Source organism: Gopherus flavomarginatus, chromosome 1, assembly GCF_025201925.1.
Source record: "Gopherus flavomarginatus isolate rGopFla2 chromosome 1, rGopFla2.mat.asm, whole genome shotgun sequence".
Classification (NCBI taxonomy): domain Eukaryota; kingdom Metazoa; phylum Chordata; order Testudines; family Testudinidae; genus Gopherus; species Gopherus flavomarginatus.
The window spans coordinates 120401834-120424403 of record NC_066617.1 but is presented as its reverse complement, the minus strand read 5'-3'; the positions used below and the strand labels follow the sequence as shown (position 1 = coordinate 120424403).

The 22570-nt window shown below is 41.3% G+C and overlaps 1 protein-coding gene across 3 annotated transcripts in view; it reads right to left on the bottom strand.

The window, feature by feature from the left end:
- LOC127058608 (perilipin-3-like) overlaps window positions 1-22570 on the bottom strand; it is a 109859-nt gene that overhangs the window by 36545 nt on the left and 50744 nt on the right. For all 3 annotated transcript variants that reach the window (XM_050968811.1, XM_050968814.1, XM_050968801.1), the window contains one exon: window positions 302-463. In XM_050968811.1, coding sequence (XP_050824768.1) covers window positions 302-463 — 162 coding nt within the window. The remainder of the gene's footprint in view (window positions 1-301; window positions 464-22570) is intronic.

Here is a 22570-nt window from a genome sequence, read left to right as displayed (position 1 = left end):
CCCACACTTGCAAATCCTGCTGTGATCTCAGAGTTAGAACTGCAACTTTAAAGCTCTTTTCTGACTAGAGTGTGACGGAAGGTAATAGTAAACTCACAGTGCTATTCATCTGTAAATCTCAAACTACTTTATAAAGGAATTCACATAACATTGCCTCCATTTTATAGGAGGGTGGGGAGGGAAGCAAGGCAGAGATGTGAAGTAATTTGCCTAAGGTCACACATAGAAAGCAGTACATTTTAGTTGCACGTCACCTCTGAGATAAGTACAGAAATACAACTTCATCCCGTGATTTACTCACCTTGAGGTTCAAGTGTAGTCGTAACTGGGGGTATATCACTGATGGAAGGATCACGGGGAAATGTGATGTTTCAGTGGTGCTCCTTTTCAGAGGTGGAAGCATGGAACCCAGGCCATGGTCAGCATGGACTAAGAGCTGACTGAGGACCTTGCTGAATACATCCTACAAAAAGAAGCATCATGTCATTGATTTAGTCCTTCCTCCATAACCTATGCTTCCAGGAAATCAGTCCCTTTGGAGCTGTTGTGGATATTGACAATAGAAGTCTCTAAGAGCTGAAGACTCAAATTAAATCAAGCTACTTCAAGAGTCTGTGTATCCACTGCAGGGATCTATTTAACTATGAGGTCTAGTAGCCAAGGTAAGAGTACTTATCTTGCTAGTTTCATGCAACTTGCAAGTGGCATTTATTAAAAATTGGGTGTGCCTTTTTGCTTCTTTATCATGTTTCCAAAGAAGGCTTCAACAGCTTTGTTATTCTTCTTGCCAGTATCTTCACAGTATCACTGCACTGGAGGAGGCAGAAGAGTAACTCTGCATGTTTTTAATCTTAGAAATATTAGACTAAATTTCTCTAGGTTTTCTGGAGTACCTAGGAGGAGAGGATTGCTTATAAAATGGGCCTTGTGTACTTCCACATCTTCTTTGAATTGGGAGAATTAAATCTTTTAAAATAACTAACTATCTTTTGTAACACATAATACAACTTGTGGGACTCAGAAAGGTGTTAAGAAACAAGTTAACAGTATGACTAAACATCTCTTTCCCTCAGCTAAAGTGAGGAAGGCTAAAAGCCACATTGAACTGGAACTTGCAAAGGGAATCAAAACCAATAGTAAAAGGTTCTACAGCCACATAAATAAGAAGAAAACAAAGAAAGAAGAAGTGGGGCCGCTATACACTGAGGATGGAATGGAGGTTAAGGATAACCTAGGCATGGCCCAACATCTAAACAAGTATTTGCCTCAGTTTTTAATAAGACTAGTGAGGAACCTTGCGATGATGGAGGGATGATAAACGGGAATGTGGATATGGAAGTGGATATTACCGCAACTGAGGTAGAGGCCGTACTCGAACAGCTCGATGGGACAAAGTCGGAGGGCCCGGACAATCTCCATCCGAGGATATTAAAGGAACTGGCGCGTGAAATTGCGAGCCCATTAGTGAGAATTTTTAAGCAATCGATAAACTCGGGGGTTGTGCCATATGACTGGAGGATTGCTAATGTAGTTCCTATTTTTAAGAAAGGGAATAAGAGTGATCCGGGTAATTATAGGCCTGTTAGCTTGACATCTGTAGTATGTAAGGTCTTGGAAAAAATTTTAAGGGAGAAAGTAGTTAAGGACATAGAGGTCAATGGTAATTGTGACGAATTGCAACACGGATTTACTAAAGGTAGATCGTGCCAAACCAATCTGATCTCCTTCTTTGAGAAGGTGACGGATTACTTAGATAAAGGAAATGCGGTAGATATAATTTACCTAGATTTCAGTAAGGCGTTCGACACGGTTCCACACAGGGAGCTGTTAGTTAAATTGGAAAAGATGGGAGTGAATGTGAAAGTTGTAAGGTGGATAAGGAACTGGTTAAAGGGGAGACTCCAGAGGGTCGTATTGAAAGGTGAACTGTCAGGCTGGAAGGAGGTCACCAGTGGAGTCCCTCAAGGATCGGTTTTGGGACCGATCTTATTTAACCTTTTTATTACTGACCTTGGCACAAAGAGCGGGAATGTGCTAATAAAGTTTGCGAATGACACAAAGCTGGGGGGTATTGCTAACACGGAGAAGGACAGGGATACTATTCAGGAAGATCTGAACCACCTTGTAAACTGGAGTAATAGAAATAGGATGAAATACAATAGTGAAAAGTGCAAGGTCATGCATTTAGGAATTAATAATAAGAATTTTGGATATACGTTGGGGGCGCATCAGTTGGAAGCGACAGAGGAGGAGAAGGACGTTGGGGTACTGGTTGATAGCAGGATGACTATGAGTCGCCAATGTGATACGGCTGTTAAAAAAGCAAATGCGATTTTGGGATGCATCAGGCGGGATATTTCCTGCAAGGATAAGGATGTGTTAGTACCGTTATATAAGGCGTTGGTGAGACCCCATCTGGAATACTGTGTGCAGTTCTTGTGTCCCATGTTCAAGAAGGATGAATTCAAACTGGAACAGGTTCAGAGACGGGCTACAAGGATGATCCGAGGAATGGAAAAACTGCCTTATGAAAGGAGACTCAAAGAGCTTGGCTTGTTTAGCCTGGCCAAAAGAAGGCTGAGGGGGGATATGCTCGCTCTATATAAATATATCAAGGGGGTTAACGTTAGGGAGGGAGAGGAATTATTTAAGTTTAGTACTAATGTAGACACGAGGACGAATGGGTATAAACTGGATATTAGGAAGTTTAGACTTGAAATTAGACGAAGGTTTCTGACCATTAGGGGAGTGAAGTTCTGGAATAGCCTTCCGAGGGAAGTAGTAGGGGCAAAAGACTTTCCTGGCTTTAAGACAAAGCTTGATAAGTATATGGAGGGGATGTTATGATAGGATCGTTAATTTGGGCAATTGATCTTGAATTACCACCAGACAGGTCTGCTCAATGGTCTGCGGGAAGATGTTGGATGCGATGGGTACTGAGTTGCTGCAGAGAATTCCTTCTTGGGTGCTAGCTGGTGACTCTTGCCCATATGCTCAGGGTTTAGCTGATCGCCATATTTGGGGTCGGGAAGGAATTTTCCTCCAGGGCGGATTGGCAGGTGCCCTGGAGGTTTTTCGCCTTCCCCTGCAGCGTGGGGCACGGGTCACTTGCTGGTGGTTTCTCTGCAGCTTGAGGTCTTCAAACCATTTTTGAGGATTTCAATAACTCGGTCCTGGGATAGGGGTTGTTATAAAATTGGATGGGTGGGGTTCTGTGGTCTGCCTTGTGCAGGAGGTCAGACTAGATGATCAGATTGGTCCCTTCTGACCTATGAGTCTATGAGCTGTCCAGTTTACTGTCTCTGTGTGAAAATTAGAATCTCAATGAGAGAAGGGTTAAAATGTCAAATGTCAAAAGATCGCCAACCAAGATGACACTTTTGGAGAGGTCAAAAAAAAAAAAAAAAAAAAAAAAAAAAAAGTCCTTTCATATTGCTTCCATGTATTATGAAGCAGAAAAAAAAAAAAAGAGGAGGGCATAAGCTCATTCCCTCTCCCCAGTTCTCTTTCCAGGTTCCCTTAATAGTTAGGGTCTTCCATTTTGAAAGCTACAGGATCATTCAGCTCAGATTGGACATGTAGCTCTTTCAGGAATTGCCCCTCATCAAAAATGACTATTATCATTAATAAAATGTGGTTAATTGAGTCGTAATAACATCGGGGAGTAGCATTGTGCTTCAACATCATCTACAATAACCAGCCTTTTATGTTTTTTCTAGAACTGATTGGAATATTTTCAACTAAATGTAATTTCACCTCAATATGCTATTTAGTCAAAGCCAGAACATTCCACAGACACTGAGCGGTTTCAACAAAGTTTCTGAGGGGAAGGCCTCATATCCAGGGCTCCCTGGTCACTTCTGACCAGAGAGAGATCAAAAACCTGGCCTTTCTGATCGTAAGACACATTTTTAACACAATTCTATTTTGCAAACGCATTCCAAAGTTTTGTTTTCATTCTAATGTAGGACAAAACAAATACTGAAACCTCAAATGTTTTTGTGAGACTGAACTGTCATTCTCTGACCAGCTCTAGATTTTTCTGAAGCCACTACAGCAATAACAAGGACTGTATAATGTGACTGGTTTCTAGAGAGTAATGATACTGAGTACAACAGCCAACGGGTGGCTAACACCCAAGAGTTAAGATCAGTAATTTACTTGCAGGAGCCTAAATGTCTACTGAAGGCACCTACCTGCTTTGAGTTCTTATTTGGCTTTTGAAGAAGTGTTCTAGTCAGATGAAACTGAAAAGCAAGAAAAATTATTGTAGGTCCAAATGGCAGAGTAAACAGTAACCCAACACCATACAAACAAAACACTGAAGCACAAGAACATTACATCCTTTCTATCACTGCATTTCATAGAAAGGAAGTCCCAACGGTACCCTTCTTACAAGAAGCTACTACAACTAGGATCTAAAGCAGACAAAAGAATAAAAAGGGGAGATGCATCATATCCAAATGTGTTTTTTAAGTACACAAGAAACAACAACAACCAGCTGTTAAAGGTTGTGAGGGAGACTTGACAGAGTCCAGGATTGGGATTAGTGGACAGACGGACAAACCAATAAAATCCACCTTCATTTCAACTCCCTCTTCAAGACACAGAGTTAAGGGTCACAGCCAGGCAGTCGAAATACAATTACAGTAGACATAAAAACAGCCAAGCAACACATGGCAATAACCATTTTTCTACTGTATCTTTTGATAGTAGCAATAACTGTAATCTGAGCTAGTTTTAGATCTTCCCATTTCACTTCAGACCTGTAGCAAGACAAACATTTCACACAACATTCAGAGAGAAAGTTAACTTACAACCGATCCCTCCAAGAACAATAATATAAGGAGCACCCCAGAACAGAGATATACACTAAAATGGAAGAAAGTCAACAATTTCTTGTTATGAAAACTCAAACATCAGAACCCCTTTAAATTATGGAATATAGAAATATGAGAAATCTGAAACTGTGTTGCCTAAAAGAAACAGTGAGTACTGTACTTTAGATTAGGAGGAGATCAAAATATTTGATATAAAATACTGTCTCTAAAGGAAGCTAAAACAGGAATGGGGTGGGTGTGGGTAGAGAAAGGGAGAAGAGAAACATACTTACTAACCCTCAAAGTCAGTCTCACACAAAAAGTTACTCCAAAATCTTGGAGACCTGAAAGAGAAAGATAGTTAACTAAAATAATGTAAGAGATAGCCTATCTATTTCTTTGACTAGCACTATTCTTTCATTCAACTGGACTCTTCTAGGATGCCACACCCTGACTAGCAACTGTTGCTAATTAGGAGAAGCTGTTTTTTCCTTGCTAACACAGACTAGGCACTAAAGGAGGAGTGGTGTGCGGTTTCCCAGCTGATTGGTATGGATCATTTAAAGTCTCTCACAAGTTCTAAGAATACTATATTGTAATTATACTAATTATTTGTAGTAGAGTGTTAATGCAGTTTAATAGCTAGAGATGCTGGCCTTCCATAATCAGCCTGTTTTGCACCTTTTTGCCTTATACCCATGTCCTGCAAATATTTGTTCTCTGTTGCACAAAGTCTTAACCCTAAATTTACCAGAAATAAAGCAAGCTCTAAGACATTTTTCATCTATCAGGGCTGAATTTGTCTCAAAAGTTTGAGGCAAACTGGAGATGGCATTTAGGAGCTCTGCATATAACAATTGATGTTTTCACTTCTTGAAAATTTATCTTTTTGATTTGGTTTATCATAATTCCCAAACATCTTGACTGAAAGTGTGAAACACTCTAGGGTTTGCCTTAACTAGGGAAAGTTTTGAATTTACTTTAGATTCAGCTTCACCATGGTAGCTAAAGCCAATCTTTTTTTTCTTAATATAGATACAGGAGCCTAGGTTAGAAATTGACCAGCTAATATGTTAAAGATTTTGTCCCGGGTCTGCACTAGGAAAATAGCTGAGTTTAGATCACTTAACTAACATGCATTAGGTTACATGGGACCAACCTAAACTCAAACTTTTTCTAGTTATTTTTTTCTCCTTTCTTCTCTCACAGAAGGTTGGGGGGAGAACTGGTAAATTTCAGGAAAGAGAGAGGTAGGTATCTTGGGATAATAGTTAAGGAGTTATTAAAGGTCATTTATCCATACATAAGGAATTCTGCAAGGTTAATAAATATCTTGTCTTCTCTGCCTTTTGCTGGCATAACTGTCAATTAGGAATGCTATGCCCTCAAAAGCACCCTGTATAGATGCAGATATACTGGGGAGGAAACCCCTTTGCAAATATAGCTTATTTCTAGGGCTGTCAAGTGATTAAAAAAATAAATCATGAGTAATCGTGTGATTAAAAAAAATTATTACAGTTGTGTTAAATAATAATGGAATAAAATTTATTTAAATATTTTTGGATGTTTTCTACATTATTAGTTATATTGATTTCAATTACAACAGAGAATACAAAGTGTATACTACTCACTTTATAGTTTTATTACAAATATATGCACTGTAAAGAACAAAAACAGTATTTTTCAATTCACCTCATATAAGTACTATAGTGCAATCTCTTTATCATGACAGTTGAATTTACAAATGTAGAATTATGTATAAAAAATAACTGCATTGAAAATTAAACAATGTAAAACTTTGTCCTACAAGTCCGCTCAGTCCTACTTTAGCCAATCGCTCAGACAAACAAACTTGGATACAATTTGCAGGAGATAATGCTGGCTGCTTCTTGTTTGTCACCTAATAGAGAGAGAGGGTATTTGCATGGCACTATTGTAGCTGACATTGCAACCTATTTATGTCTCAGATGCACTAAAAATTCTTATGTCCTTTCATCTTCCAAAGGACATGCATCCATGCTGATGACGGGTTCTGCTCAATAACTATCCAAAGCAGAGTGGACAAATGCATGTTCATTTTCATCATCTGAGTCATACGTCACCAGCAGAAGGTTGATCTTCCTTTTTGGCGTTTGGGTTCGGTAGTTTCTGCATCTGAGTGTTGCTCTTTTAAGATTTCTGAAAGCATGCACCCTACCTAGTCCCTCTCAGATTCTGGAAGGCACTTCTGATTCTTAAACCTTGGGTCAAGTGCTGTAGCTATATTTAGAAATCTCACATTAGTACCTTCCTGGCATTTTGCCAAAACTGCAGAGAAAGTGTTCTTAAATCAAAATGTGCAGGGTCATCATCTGAGATTGCTAACAACAGGAAATATATGGCAGAATGTGGGTAAAACAGAGCTGAAAATATACAGTCTTCCCCCAAGGAGTTCAATCACAAATTTAACTGATGCATTATTTTTTAATCACCACCATCAGCATGAAAGCATATCCTGTGGAATGGTGGCCAATGCATGAAGGGACATATGAATGTTTAGCATATCTGGAACATAAATACCTTGCAACACCAGCTACAAAAGTGCCATATGAACACCTGTTCTCACTCTCAGGTGACATTGTACATAAGCAGCAGGCTATCCTGTAACTGTAAACAAACTTGTCTGCCTTACCAATTGGCAGAATAAGAAGTAGGACTGAGTGGACTTGTAGGTTTTAAAGTTTTACATTTTGTTTTTGAGAAGAGTTATGTAACCCCCACTCCAAAAAAAAAGTCTACATTTGTACATTACACTTTCCTCATAAAGAGATTATACTACAGTACTTGTAGGTGAATTGAAAAAAAATTTTTAGTCTAAATATTTATAAAAAATATATATAAAGTGAGCACTGTACAGATTGTATTATGCTTATTAGAAATCAATATATTTGAAAATGTAGGACATCCAAAAATATTTAATTGGTATTCTACTGTTTAAAAAAAATGTGCTTAATTGCACTCTTAATCATGATTTAGTTGAGTTAATTCCAATTAATTGCCAGCCCTACTTATTTCATTTGCTGAAGTCATAAATGATACTGGCAAGGAACTTTTGCTGGAATAAGCTGTATCTTCCTTTTAGTATAGGCAAGGCATTCACTGTGGCTTTTACAGAATGTAGGTATTCCAGAACCACTAGATCAATTTTCCCCTCTGTAGGAAGAGTGGCTTAGAAAAATGCATCTGGGACAGCTTCTCTCCCCTTGACTTTGGGTACAACTACATTGAGCAAACTTCAGCTCTTGTGCACATTAGTAAATTCACAGCTGTAATAGTTGCAGTTGAGGCTTGTGTGTGCTACCCTGCTGCAGCTGGACCCCCTTGTGCTAGTTGCAGTATACTGAAATCTACTAGTATTCAGTATGATTACAGAAAGGTAAAATGGGGATAACAAAGTGGTATCATGTGGCCCTTTAGAGAGGCACAAAGCATAGGAATGTCTCAAGGGAGTAGCAGGGCTGGAAGGAGCCTAGGATCTAGGTGGTAACCAAGCTATTATAGCACCCTCAAGTTTGGCCTGGGTTTTAGGTTAAAGCACTTTTATTTTTAAAGTGGGCTGCTCTGATCTATAGAGGTTTTAGAACACTGCTCTGCAAGACCCCTGTGACAGCACTGTCAGTCTCATTTTCAAAGAGTGATAAGCACTAAGTGGTGAAGTCACTTGTAAGTGAAAGTTGTCTCAGCAGGTCCTGCAATGCTGAGTGGAGCAATGCCTAAATACCTTTAAGCACAAGGGCATCAATGTTTTTGCTTTCCAAGGTATGTGGTGCCCTAAACAGAACCCATAGCCTCTCTATTATGGGCACTGTACCATCTTCTTTGGCACTTCAAAAGTGCTTATTTTAATGAGTGTGATTTGCTTTGTATTTTCCATACAATGGATTGATGCCTTTCTTATTTGACAGGTAGGTCTGAGGCTGTGAGAAAAAGCTGAATTACTCACCCTTTCATGACAAAAAGGGTTGAGGAGGCATCTGAAATGGTCCTTTACCCACCATAGCTTATGCCCAAATAAATGCTGCGTGTAAGGTACCACCAGGCAGTCTGTACCCACAGAAAACCAAACACTGCTACCCTTGATACTTGTCACCCTATGATGTGGATTTAAAGGGCCTGCTTTCCTAAGGGGGAAGATTGCATCTACAGCCTTTCACAGTTCCAGCTGTGAAGTGTGGAAATATGCAGCCTTGATACAGACTCAGGGATTTTATAGGTGGTTGAAATTACACCCACCCACCCGAGTAACCAGTATTTTATGGGCTGTGACATTTATGCCCTAGGGCTATCCCGAGAGGGGCTCTATTTTGAGCTAGGCAAAGAAATCCCAGGCCTGTTCTCTCCTGGGGCAGAGGCCAGGACTGAGCAACCCACTGGTAGGAATTTTAACCAACTGCACTCTTCGCAACTTCTGAAAAGCAACCTGAAGCCCCCAGTGCAGTTCTACCACAGCCATAAGAGCAACACTTATTTCTGCTCTAGTTTCTGGTGAAACTGAGAACATGTTTACAGGTGTGAGTAGTGATCTAGAACTACTCAGAAATTAAGGCTCTAGATTTGTTTCTATGGTACAGGGGGTAAGCTTCCCAGGCTTTTAAGTGTCATCTACAGACTAATGCCAGTGGTTGCTGCTACTGGCAAACAAGGCTACATATAGCATGACTAACTGCAGGCACAGATGTCGACTATAGAACTGGACAGACTTCTTAGAAAGAGCAGATTAGACCTTCATTCAAATGAAGTGACATTTTATTTTGAAGACAGTGATAACACAAACAAGTAGTATCTGAGCTGAGAAGTGATCTACATTATAGCAGTCACACAACACCTCCAGACATTAGGAGAGATTTAGGCACAGTGCAGATGAGTAATAGCCACTGGTGTCTTCGATATATGCTAGTACACATCAAGTCAGAAGGAAGACCGAATGAATGTGCTTTCTTCCTTAGCAGTTGAAGTTTCAGGTTTCTAGGTCACAGGGCCTCCTTAGACTTGCAGGCTTCTGAAGCCTCCTTTTCTTGGTTTTCTGGTTCAATGGCATCTGCAGACCCCTTACCCAATGGGATGAAGGGTCCCACAACCCAAGACAGAGGAGTAGTCTCCATCACGTATGCCATCAGCTCATCTACATATTCCTGGGCCTTGGTCACCATCTCCTGGCTCTGGGTTAGGAGGCTGCTGGAGAGATCCTGGAAGGAATGGGCAGTGGAGAAGGATGCATGAAGCTCTTCCATGTTGTGATACATCTGTTTCACCTTATCCTGAAAGTTGGTGGGGAGACCTTGAATGCTGGCTACTAGCATCTGGCAGGCATCCTGCAGCTGCTGGATAATGCTGCGGGACATAGCCAGGGTCTCAAACTCCATCTGTTGGAGAAATAGAAGTTTAATTCTAGTGTTTAGAACACAATAAGGATCAAACTTGCCACTGCCTCGGGTGATGTTGTAAGGCAGCAAGTTATGCTGCAAGGTACTACTGGCAGTCAAGGAGGTCTGATGGAAAGACCATTGGCACCAACAAGGTCCGCAATGGGTATGCCATGCTCTTTCAGGATACATAAAGAGGCCAAGTTGTGCCTCCCTAAGAGAAGCCACTTGTGATAATGGAGGCTAACAGAGGCAATAAGCCATGTAAGGTAGCTCAGAAGAGAGCTAAGCCAAGTTAACAGGGGTTTCACTGGTTGCAAACCCATGATCTACAGTCAGTTTTCAGGCTGTGCAGAGGTTTAAAGTAGTAAGCATGAATCTAAAGTGACATCACTTTAAGTCTAAGCAAGGAAGCCACTCATTTGGCAAAAAAGGGAGCAACTTTGTAATGAACCTAAAAACAAAAAAAACAAAAAAAACACACAAATCACCTGAGTTTGAGCTACTTATCCAGAGATGTAATTATTCTAGGCCTTGCAAGGTGGCTAACTTCTCAGACCACAGCTGACCCCGCCTCGCCCCACCCCCTCCATGCACACCTAAAGTGTACATACCTCTGGTTTTGCCAGATCCTTGATTTCACTGCTTTCTGGCTGCTCTCTATTCCAGCTCAGCCATATGTGATGGAACTTCTCCTGGACTTCTTGGAGAGAAACGCCTTGCTTAAGGTATTCAATCTAGAAGTGGATTAAGCATATCCAGAGATGAGACATTTGCACATCAGTTATTCTAGTTCCACTGTTTGACATGCCTTCACCCCACAGTGTGGTATGTTCAATGCATCAAGAGCAGAAGGATCTAGTTACACAGCACAACTATGAATGAGGCCTAAGCCTCATTGTACCACATTCTATACATGTGTGGTTAGAGTGTTCCCTGCCCTGAAAGGCATCAGTTGTAAGAGATAGTTGAGTTCCTACCAGTCCCATGGTTTCATGAAGCTGGGAAAGAGCCTCTCTGATGCTTTGATTGGTGTGTCTCATCTTGTTTAGGGAGTAGCGGTAGGCACGTTGGCGAAGTTTGGTTGACAGGGAACCTAAACGCACGAAGTAACTCCGATGCTCTTGTGGTTGTGCTGAAGACACTTCAGCCCCTTCCACAGATTCAGCAAGTTCAGCTAGAGGGAAGAGAGAGTTCAGGTTGTTCACCATCTCAGGTTAAGAGATGGTGAAAGGAGTACAAGCCATACTGATCTGCTAAATCTTAAGCTCCCTTGTAACAAGCATTGGTCTTGCACCTATCAAGTACCACAGAGGTAGCTTCAGCCTTAAGGCAAAAACCCACATGCCACACAGCATTGTCAAAGTATGCAAAATCTTAGTAATGACTGACTAATAATAGTCATGACCATCATTCCTTCTAGTACCACCCTGTCCCCACTTGTTGCTCAAGTCATTTTACATGATTACATGCCCACCGACTAAAGTCTTAACCCTCAATCTCAGCTATGGAAAGGCTGTAGAATGAGCCTGCATTCGGTGCCAGATAAGATTGAGAAGCCTAGAGAGATGTTTGGCCCAAAGGGAGCATTACCCTAAACTTTAAGATAATAGACCTGTCACTCATGTGTGTTCTGACCTAGTTCATCATCTGTCATGGGAAGATAGTGATCCAAGAGCTCTTCAGATTTCTCCAGCACTGCTTCCATTCCACTTATGGCCAATTGGCCCATTCTTGATTCCACAACTGTGCTCATGCTGTCAGTTACCACTGATTTGGTGGTCTTCATACTGTCCTGCACAGCCTCTTTGGTCATATCTACCACTCTGATCATGGTCTCCTTGACCTCTTCCAGACTGACAGAGGTCAACTCCTGTGTCTCAGATGTAGCCTAGAGAAGAGTGATCAAGCAAGATCTTGTACAGTAATTCAGGGTGATACCACCACATTTACCCAGAAATGGAGGTTGGGGAGGGGATTACCACCTGCTCTGCCCCATAGGTCAAATCTTCAGGGGAAGAACTGCATCTTGCTGTTAAGCATCAGACCAGAGTTCTATTGAGACACTAGCTCCTGCCTCTTGACCACTTTTAGTATGGAGTGTTCCTCTGCTGGAGGAAGCATCCCATTATTGGCATCCCTTTCATAAAGGCATGATGTTTTGTCTAGTGAGAGGGTGGTGAAAGTTACCTCATCAGCAGTCTGTTGAAGGACTGGTAGATTCTCCTCCACTTTGTCAGGTACTTCAGAAACGCACTCCTCCTCTGTTGTCCCTATAGAAAAACCAGAGTTCAGTTTCTTATTAGCTCCAATTTGCTATTGTAATATTTACAGAACCAGGCTCACATCTGTAATGAGAGCTTCAGTTCTCCAATATGTTCAGGCAGCAATTGTTCTGGGTTGTAGGTACTCCACATGTCCCCCCTTCCTTCCCCATGTAAGGTGGTTCCCTCCCTCTCCCCCAAGTTATGAGCTCTTTTGTAAATTTTCTATGAAAAATAGTGTCCCTTCAATAGTTCATAGTTCCATATTTGCTCCCATGCATCCTAATTGGGCAACTGAATTAAGGTAAGTATGACTAGCATCTGAACACTCTCTCCTCCCATCTATACTTACTGCACAAATGTCTCTTACCAAGCAGTCTAGGCTTCACTTTCCAGGCTTCCTCTCCAAGGGAAAGGTTTTTATGTTCTGAATAAAGTGCAATGATCTCACCCCATAGTCTTACAGCTCTGAAGCTTTTTGATCAAACATCCCTCTGGAAGGCACCAAGAAGTTTTTGCAATGCCTTGGCTGCAATAAGTCCAACTAACTGTTCTCATGAAGGACTCGAGTTAGGGAGCAGCCATTGCTGTTGAGCTATTGCCTCTAAGCAGCTAGTTAAGAAAAAAAAATTTAGTAGTTGTAATCTGTCTGCAGTGTTGTAGCAGCCATGTTGGTCCAGAGATATCAGACAAGGTGAGTGAGGTAATATTCTATTGGATCAGCCTAGATTCTGAGCCTCTCTGGCTGCAGAATGAGGAGATCTCATTTTGCAATTAGGTACCTTTCAAAGGGTGTTGCTCCTTAAAAGCCAAGAGCTTAGAACTAATCTTACCTCCTGGCTACAGTGAGGGCAGGTTCAGCAATAGTAATTAGTGTAAGCAAAGTCCTGTGTTAGCCTCTGGGAGATGTTAGCTTACATGCATGGGCTACTGTATTATTCCTCTATGGTCACACCACCCCCACTGCCAGCTTCTCCTCCAGTACTGATCTTCATGCACCGGAGTTTTAGAGATGGAAGCTTCCAGACAGGGTGTGAAGCGCCTACTGTTGAGAAATTGCACCACACAAACAGGAAGGTCTGCATATATGCTTTACTCACCCTCAGGTTCAAATTTAGTTACAACTGGCTGTGCACTGCTAACTGCAGTACTGGTTATGGAGGTCACTCCCTTCTCTGCCATGTCACAGATGGACCTCACATAGGGATGGCTCTCCTTGGTGGAAGCATAGGCAGTGGCAGCCAGATCACAGGCAGAGTTGACTAAAGGTAGACTGGCCACCCTCCTCAAGACATTCTAGTGAGGCAAGGGACAGAACAATGAGTCAGGGAGGCAATGTTCTATACTGGGGCTGAACCTTTACTTTTTCAAGTGGTTATACCCTTGATGCAATAGCCCCAATCAAAGGATTCTTGAATGGTCAAAAATTTGAAGAAGCCCAACAGCTACTTTTGAAGTTAATACTGAATCTGGATCACTAGGTTAACTAAGGCAAGAAGAAATTTTTAAATATCATTATAAACCAGGCTATTTTGCAGCATCTGGAAGAGCAACTGCACAAGTCTCTAGACACCAGGGTGGGCGTATGTGAAGCCTGCTACCAGATAACAGCCAGCCATCTTTCATATTCACATGTTGAACCAGCAATGCTTAAGAGGGAGCACCTACCTGTTGCTCTTCCTCCCCATGCTCTGGGGATGCCATAGTTGTGTCTTTTCCATTAGAAGCCATGGTATAATCAGATATACCTGAAAAGGGCAAGAAGAAAGTTCTGAAGTTACAAGTTTAGGGTGCTGTAACTTTTCCTTACAACAAGAGTGGTGTTCTACTCCAAAGTAGGACTAGAAGGAATGGCAGGGCCCTCATCAGATTAACGGGGAATATATAGAGGAATAGTGAGCTAAATACATTGTCACTGCTTTTTTGAAGAGCAAGAAATATTTCAGTTCTGCTACAGCTAAGGAGAAAGCAAGCAGGAGGATTCCTTCTCAAATAATGGAAGATTTTGCAGCCAGTCTGTACCATGAGATTCTATTAAAGGTATCAGCTAAGGGGCTTAAGGCCAAGGAGTATTAAGTTCCTCAGACCCAACTTTCTACCACCTGTCCTACCCACAGCTCTTAATACATACATTTACTCATCCAAACATCTACTAGTCACAGAAGTACAAAGCCCTGACCAAGGATTGTATAAACAAAAAGAAAAACTAAAAAGCCTCACCAACAAGTTCCCCTCCTTCAAGAACCAACCTACTAACCTTTCTTAGTACTTCAGGCACTGCTTTACTCTACTCACCACCTGGTCAGATTTTATACACCTCTGGTGATGTAATTGTGAGGGAAGGGAGTGAAATACTCAGGACTGACAGTTCAGGTAATCAGTGAAAAGAAGGCTTTGCTAACCAATAGGAGAGTGGAAATCCTTTGAGGCTGCAAAGATTGGGAGTGAGTTATTCCCCAAAGGTGATTCCAATTAATTGCACTGGGTCTTTGCTGTCATCCAGCTGAACTCACTTTGAGTCCACAGCCTGCCAAGAAAGAGTTGCTAGTTAGGATGGGTAACATTTTCAAAAACACTTGTGTGACTTAAAAAGTCATTGACTTTCATTGTCCTTTCCAATGGGAAAAGGGAGAGAAAAGTTTTTTTAAAAAGGTTAGAGAAAAGGATAAAAAATTGAAATGGAACTTTTCATTTTATGAAAACTCTAAAAAAAAAACATAAAAAACCTGAACAAATAAAAAATCAGCCAAATATAGACCATCTCTGGTGCTAATGTTGCAGATAGCAATGTGCCTGCTTCACCTGCATGTTGGCCATAGTTTCAAAGTAAAAACTGGCACACAGGAACAAGGAGTGGCATATTGGAGACAGGTAGTTTTTTCCACCTGTTAGAATACTAGTCTAGGATTTGAGCTGGGTTCAATTTTATGCTCTGCCACAGACTTCCTGTGTGACCTTGTGCAAGTCACTTAGCTCCTCATTGGCTCAGTTTCCCCTCTGTATAGTGGGGATAATATGGCTTCCTTACTCCACAGAAGTTTTGTGAGGTACTCAGATACTCTAACAATCAGGCCTATATAAATAACTTAGATAGAGAGTGAAGCATTTTGTTGGGGAACAAGAGTTGGGTAGGGTAACTGGAAGAACTTGCCCTTCTCCACCTTTATCTCCCTTTCAGAAAAAAGGGAACATGTGCCACTTTCTGTTTCAGGGAAGGGTGAGAGAAAAGAGTGTTTATCCTTTTGTCACCCCTTCATTGTTCTCCCTCAGAGTTTGAATTGGAATTGGATTGAACTGGAAAAAAGGTGGTGGTACTGCCCCAAGTCCTGCCCACAATCCAAGCTCTGCCTATATGAGATGCTACTTATAGCAGATTGTGCAGGTGTAAAAAACATGAGCACACATGCTCTGCTGGGTTCCCCTTTGGGCTCTCTGTAAGGTTCAGCTACACCACTGGATATGACCAGATTAAGATGGAGGCACAATAGCCACATGCCTGGATCCCAGTCGTGATTATGTCAATTTCAGCTGTCCTTTAAAAATAAATGTTTCTGTCCCTCATGGCTGCAAAGAAAAGCTTGAGATTATCCACTGAATAGAACTGAGACAGTGATATCTGCCTGTGTCTGCCCCCAGCAGAGGGAGAAGCAGCATTCATACCAAGGGAGGTAACTCTTTACCCCCACTTCGCCCTAATTGTTCTTGGTGTGCGCCCACCAACCTTCCCAGGATTTCAACAGGTAAATGCCTAGCTGGGCTCTGTGGGATTGGTGGCATCTGGTCTTTTAGCCCCAAAGGTCAGATACTGGCCATGGGAGTGTGAATAGTTCCTTAATGACATCCACTCTCACCATGAAATTGAGATGACACCCCGGGGTAGATTATGCAGATCTGCAATCCTCCCACTCTTTTCTTGCTTAGTTTGATCAGCAGTGAAATAGTTGAAAATCTAGACATGTATATCACCATCACTTGGCATCGGAGTTACCCCACTTTGATGAACGGGGCAGTTCACACCTCTGTGAGCTCCTGTGTCAGTCTCTCTGCAGAGGCAGGCAGATGCCTGTGCATCCATTTTTGTTCTTATCATGGTTTCAAGGTTTTTTCCATATTCTGTTGTCACATTATATTGATAGAGCTTAGCTCCATTAGCACTTGAAGACCAGCCACTCCAGATAATGCAAGAGACACAGAAATGTAAGTCTCTGTGGGACCTCTGATGCACCCTGACTGTTTTGGGCTTTGGCAACTTTATCATAGAACTCATAAGGCACAAAGTTTTCCAAGTAACTGAATTTGGAAGTATTTTACTGCTCATTCTAAACATATGAAGCTGCATTTCTCAAATGTTCTTTCTGGCTGCATTTTGTAATGCTTAAGGAAAAGGCCTCTCCTCTCCAATGACAGTTTCTATGCCTTCAATACAGATAAATATCAAGGAAATTGTAAACATTTGTAAAATGAGCATGATTGCATAAAAATACAATTTCCCATTGGATTCCTTCTTGCTCACTGTACAGTACAGACTTGTGGCACAAACCACTTCATGGCATTACTTGTAGTCTCTTTATGTTAATGCTATTGTAACCCACACATTTTCAGGGTGTGGTGTTCTGGCTCAGCAAGTGGCACCCAGACCACTTCCAGAGAGAGTAATTAAGGAATCTGCTCTACTGTCTCAGCTAATAGCCAGTTGGCTTTTAGCTCATGCAGTAGAGGATTATACACTAAGCTCCAGAGATCTCCAGTTCAATCCTGCCGACTATCCCCTTCCCTTCTAAATATTTATTCCAAATGGGCAACTAGAGTGAGATTCTGAGATACTGTCATCTTTTCCACTGAACATTGTCATGCAACATTCAAATATTTGCGTGCGGACCAGGACTGAGCAAATAATGAATTTTTCATTTCAGGGGCTGAACAAAAAATAAAATTTAAAACAATCAGTTCAAATCAAAACTCATTTTATTTTTCAGTTTTTCCTCATTGAAATGGAATAAATGAACAAATGTGTTTCAAGCCAAACAAAACAATTCACTTGACCCTAAATGAGTTTTTTTCAGTTTTTCATTTCATGTAGGTTTTGGGTGCTTTTTACTCCCTCCCTTTTTTTAAATCTAGCTACATTTGGAAAAGAAACACCATTTCAAAATGAAAAAAAAAAAAGGGTTTCATTTCCAAATGTTCAAAATGAAACTATTTGAAATGAAAAGTCAAAACATTTCATTTGAAATGACCAAAACAAACTTTTGACTTTTTCAATTTCTCTCCCCCATTTTTTACTTGAATTTGCAAATAACTTCCATGTTCTGAAAAATGCATTTTTTGGCAAATTTATGATTAAAAAATATTTTACCCAGCTCTAGTGAGGATTCTTCATCCTGCGTCAAATTGAGCCTCTGTTACCTGTGCTGAAGAATCCAGGTTCCTTAGCAAACTCATACACCTCTTTAGGTGGCCTGGCTACTGGGGTGGGGTGGGGTGAGGTGGGGTGGGGAACAAAACACCCCACTGTGTTAGGCTGGGTTACACGACCATTCTGATGTGGCAGCATTACACATCCACTGTGCACAGGGGCAAAAGACTACACAAAGTGCAAAGCAGTGGAGAAGCAGGCCTGAATTGTGCAAGTGTCCCAGGACATATAGTGAAGGCCAATATATTTATTCTTCTGTCTGGTCTGCCCACTTTCTTTGCACCTGCACTGGGGAAGGCAGTAGCAGCCCCACGGAGCCTGATACCCCATCAGCCACAGAACAGTGATTCCCTACTCAGCCGGTACTACCAGGCTATGTAGGGCAAATCTCAATGTTGCCCTTATAGAGCTTTCTAGTCATAAGAGAAGACAACTGGAACTCTAACAGAATTGAAACTACAACAGGGTTCAAAAAAGAACTAGATAAATTCATGAAGGATGGGTCCATCAATGGGCAGGGATGGTGTCCCTAGCCTCTGTTTGCCAAAAGCTGGGAATGGGCAACAGGGAATGGATCAGTTGGTGATTATCTGTTCTGTTCGTTCTCTTTGGAGCTCCTAGATTGGTCACTGTTGGTAGACAGGATACTGGGATAGATGGACCTTTGGTCTGACCCGGTATGGCCGTTCCTATGTTCTTATGTAAAGGACTATGCAATGGCACGTTCTATTTGCTATCTGCTAAAATTCCTAATCTTCTATTCACCTCCCTGTTTTAAATTGATTCTGTTTGCCACACATGTAACCAAAAAATCATGCTCAAGGTCAAACTTTTTATAGTTCCCTTTCCCCTCCCGCAACCTGTATTTAAATGATTCCAAAGGGACTTTCAAAGAACCCGATTTACTTACTTACTTCAAGGCTATTCTGAGACTCAACTCTAATCTCAGAGCTGAGTTCACAAAGATCAAAGCTTTCATTTATCAAATTTGACAGTTCTACAAATAAATTAGCTCCACTGAGAAGTCCTGTCCTGTAACAGTTTCCAAACTTCTGCAGTGTCACTTGTTATGTGCGCCTTCTTATCCATATTCTACAGTTTCTGTGGAGTCTGCTTATGTTCTACCTCTTAAAGCATTGAAGGGTCCCACAAACCAACAGAGAGGTGTACTGTACACCACATACTCCAGCAGCTCATTCATATCTTCCTCCTCCTTGGTCACTTTCTCCCATATTTGGGAGAGGATTTGTCTAGACAGATCTTGGAAGGAATCAAGAGTGGAGACTGAAGCATGGAGTACTTCTGTGGTATGGGAAACTTGTTGCATCTTATCCTGAAAGTTGATGGGAAAGTCTTCAATAATAACCAGTAGGATCTGGTAGATGGTCTTCAGGGGTTGGGTGATTATACGAATCAAGGCAATGATGCAATATTTCAGCAACTGCAAAAAGGAAATTAATGGTGTGAAGGTACAATTTATAGAAATCTCTCTTGAAAAGGGAGACATCTACAACTACACTATTGTTTGATCCTAAAACTGTTTCCCAATACAGAACCATTGTTCCTACCCCCTTTGATGTTTTCCATGCCAATCCATCCCTGTTTGGTATGGTTCCCCCTGATCATTGTAGAGCTTCTGTTGAAGCTATATACCAGTGATACTCAGCGTTCAGTGGTCCAGGAGCCATATTAGAGATCAACATTACCCAGTCGTGTGGATTCATTGTTTCATTTACTATAGTACTATATTTAATTTAGTGATGTATATATATATTACTCACAAAGTAAATCAGTTAATAACTTAGTGCAAGTTGATAACTTAATTGGTTAATAACATAGGAAAAGCATCCTCATTGGTAAATAGCTTAGACTGGTTAATAATTAAATCAGTGTTTTAATATCTCATTCTGCAAAGAGCCACAAGAGACACATTAAAGAGACACTTACGACTTGTGAGCCTCAGTCTGAGTATCACTGCTATAGACGGTCTGGAATGGGCCTAGATAAATAAGAAGTCTTGTAATCTTGGACTCTCGTAAAGACTGGATTGCTAAAGAAAATAAAAAGCTACTGGGACAAAGAACAGCAATGAAGCTGCCAAACCTGAAAAAGATAAGTAAAAACTGTCTAACTGAAGAAGCTAACTAACACTAATCCTGATGAAGAAGGCACTAGATGATAAATTCTGATAATACTGGGTCCATGGACCACGTGAGGATCCCGTTGTGTCTGCCACCATGGCTGGAAGGAACTGTGACAGTTGGTGCTCCACACCACTTTTACTGCTCGGCCCCCGCAAACATCTGGAATCACAAGAGAAGGGTGTAAGGTAGTGTTCCAATGGCAATAAAAAGTTCCATTGATCCTGGCTGTGCCACAGGTACATTCAGTGCTTACTTTGTGTCAGGGCTTGCCAGGACTGAGCCCCGGCACCTTTAGGCTTGGCCATTCATAACCCCGGCACTTCTGGGCTTGCTGTATCAGTTATGAAAGTAAAAAAATTCTTGATCACCAGCACTTAATTGCTTGAGTCCCAGCACCACTTTCATTACAAATTAAGCACTGGGTACATCTCAAGAGTGGGGATATGCAGAGGCCACTCAAAGAAGAAAATTAGTTATATTGTGGTCCTACCCAGAACATCTCTGGGATAAGGATGAAAGGGAAAGAAGAACTTTGTTCCTACCAGGGAACTAGTTTGAAGAGCCTCCCAGATGCTTGGGCTGGCATCCCTCACCTTGCTCTGGGAATGCTGGTAAGCACATTGCTGGAATTTGGTCATCATGGAGCCTAAACACACCCAGTAACTGTCATAATCTTGCTGCCGCTGAGCCATGCCATGCCTTTCTGCAAAAGCTGCAAGTTTAACTGAAAGAAACAAGAGAATAAGGTTATTCTGCCAAATGAAAGGCAATAATGTCAGAATGGACCACAGCTTCCCCAAATCTTCATTTGAAAGCCTGACTCACAGATTCATAGATTATAAGGCCAGAAAGGCCCACTATGGTCATCTAGTCTGACCTCCTGTATAACGCAGGCTATAGAACTTCCTCACACAGGCACCAACAGAGGAAGCACGTTCCTGGGGCGGCAAATGTTTATGGCCAACGGCATTCTGTCCATTCTTGGGGTGGCAATTCAAGCGGCTTTTTTCTTTTTGCTTGGGGCAGCAAAAATGGTAAAAATGGCAAAAATGGTAGAGCTGGCCCTGTCCCCACAATAATTCCTTGAATAGAGCTTTCAGAAAACCTTCTCAGCACATGTTCTACCTGCATCTTAGATACTAAGGGTCAGCTTTTCAAAAGTATTTAGGAACACAGACAGGTAAATAAGTACTGGTGGGATTTTCAAAAAGTTCCTAGGCACATAATTCCCATTGATAGAAATAAGCACCTTGCATTTTGAACATCTCACTAGATCCCTATCTGCATCTTTAGGTGCCTCAATCCCTTTAAAAGGCTGGCCCTTTGGCAACAGCATTACTATTTATTACCATTATTTGCCACCAATTTAGTGATGGAATTGTTTTAAGGAGAAATTGGGTAAACTACTATTGCTGTGATTTGTATTATGGCAGTGCCTGAAGTCCCCAGCTGACTCAGGTCTTGTTCTGCTAGGCAGAAGCAGAAGATGGTCTCTTTCCCTAAGAATTTATAATCTAAGCAGACAATGAGTGGAAGAAAAGATTATCCCTATTTTACAAATGGAGAACGGAAACACAAAGAACTGAAATGACTAGTCTGAGGTCCTACAGGAATTTGTGACAAAGCTGGGAATTAAATCCAGATCCAGCGTGTGTAACCACTTTTCCTCTGAAATTAGCCAGTGCTAATTTTCTAGAAAGGTCAGTGGTTCGTAAAGTATCTCCTCCTCATTTAATAGCATTTACCTTTGATAAGGAACATAACCATTGGCCACACATTTACATTTCCCCTATCCATGAAGCATTACCACCCCCAAGGAATAGCACATGCTCCAGGATGTAAACACACTCATACTAATTATTTGTAGGAGAGTGTTAATGCAAATTCATTAGCAAAAGACCCTAGTCTCACCCTAGTTAAGGTTAAAGCTAGCCTTCCACAATCAGTCTGTTTTGAACCCCATTGCCTAAGGCCCTGGTCCTGCAAATACTAGTCCTTCATTAAGGTCTTCCCTTGTGAATAGTTAAGCATGTGCACAAGTCTTTGAACTAAATTTACCAGAAATAAACCAAGTTGTATGACATTTCTCTTATGACAGAGTAGAGTTTCTTTCAGATATTTGAGACAAATTAGGGAAAGTATTTGGGAGCTCCGCATATACCAAGAGGAGATGATTTTACTTCTTAAAAATGTATTTTTTTGACATGGCTCAAATTCCAAAACATCTTGGCCGAAACACATTATGGGATTTGCCTTAGCTAGGGAAACCGGTTGTATTTAGTTTAGGCTTGCCTAACACAAGGCAATCTTTATTCTTAGTATAGATGCAGCCTTGCAGGTGACTAGGCTAGAACTCATCCATCTGAAATTAAGATTAGGTCAGTATGTGTCAGGTCAGGTAGGTCCAACTCTAAACTCAATCTTATTACCTAGTCAGGACATTTTTTCTCCTCTCTTCTTTTGCAAAGTGGTGTATGTGTTGTGGAGGGGATCATTGGTAACTCTGATTATTTTTTCTCATGGC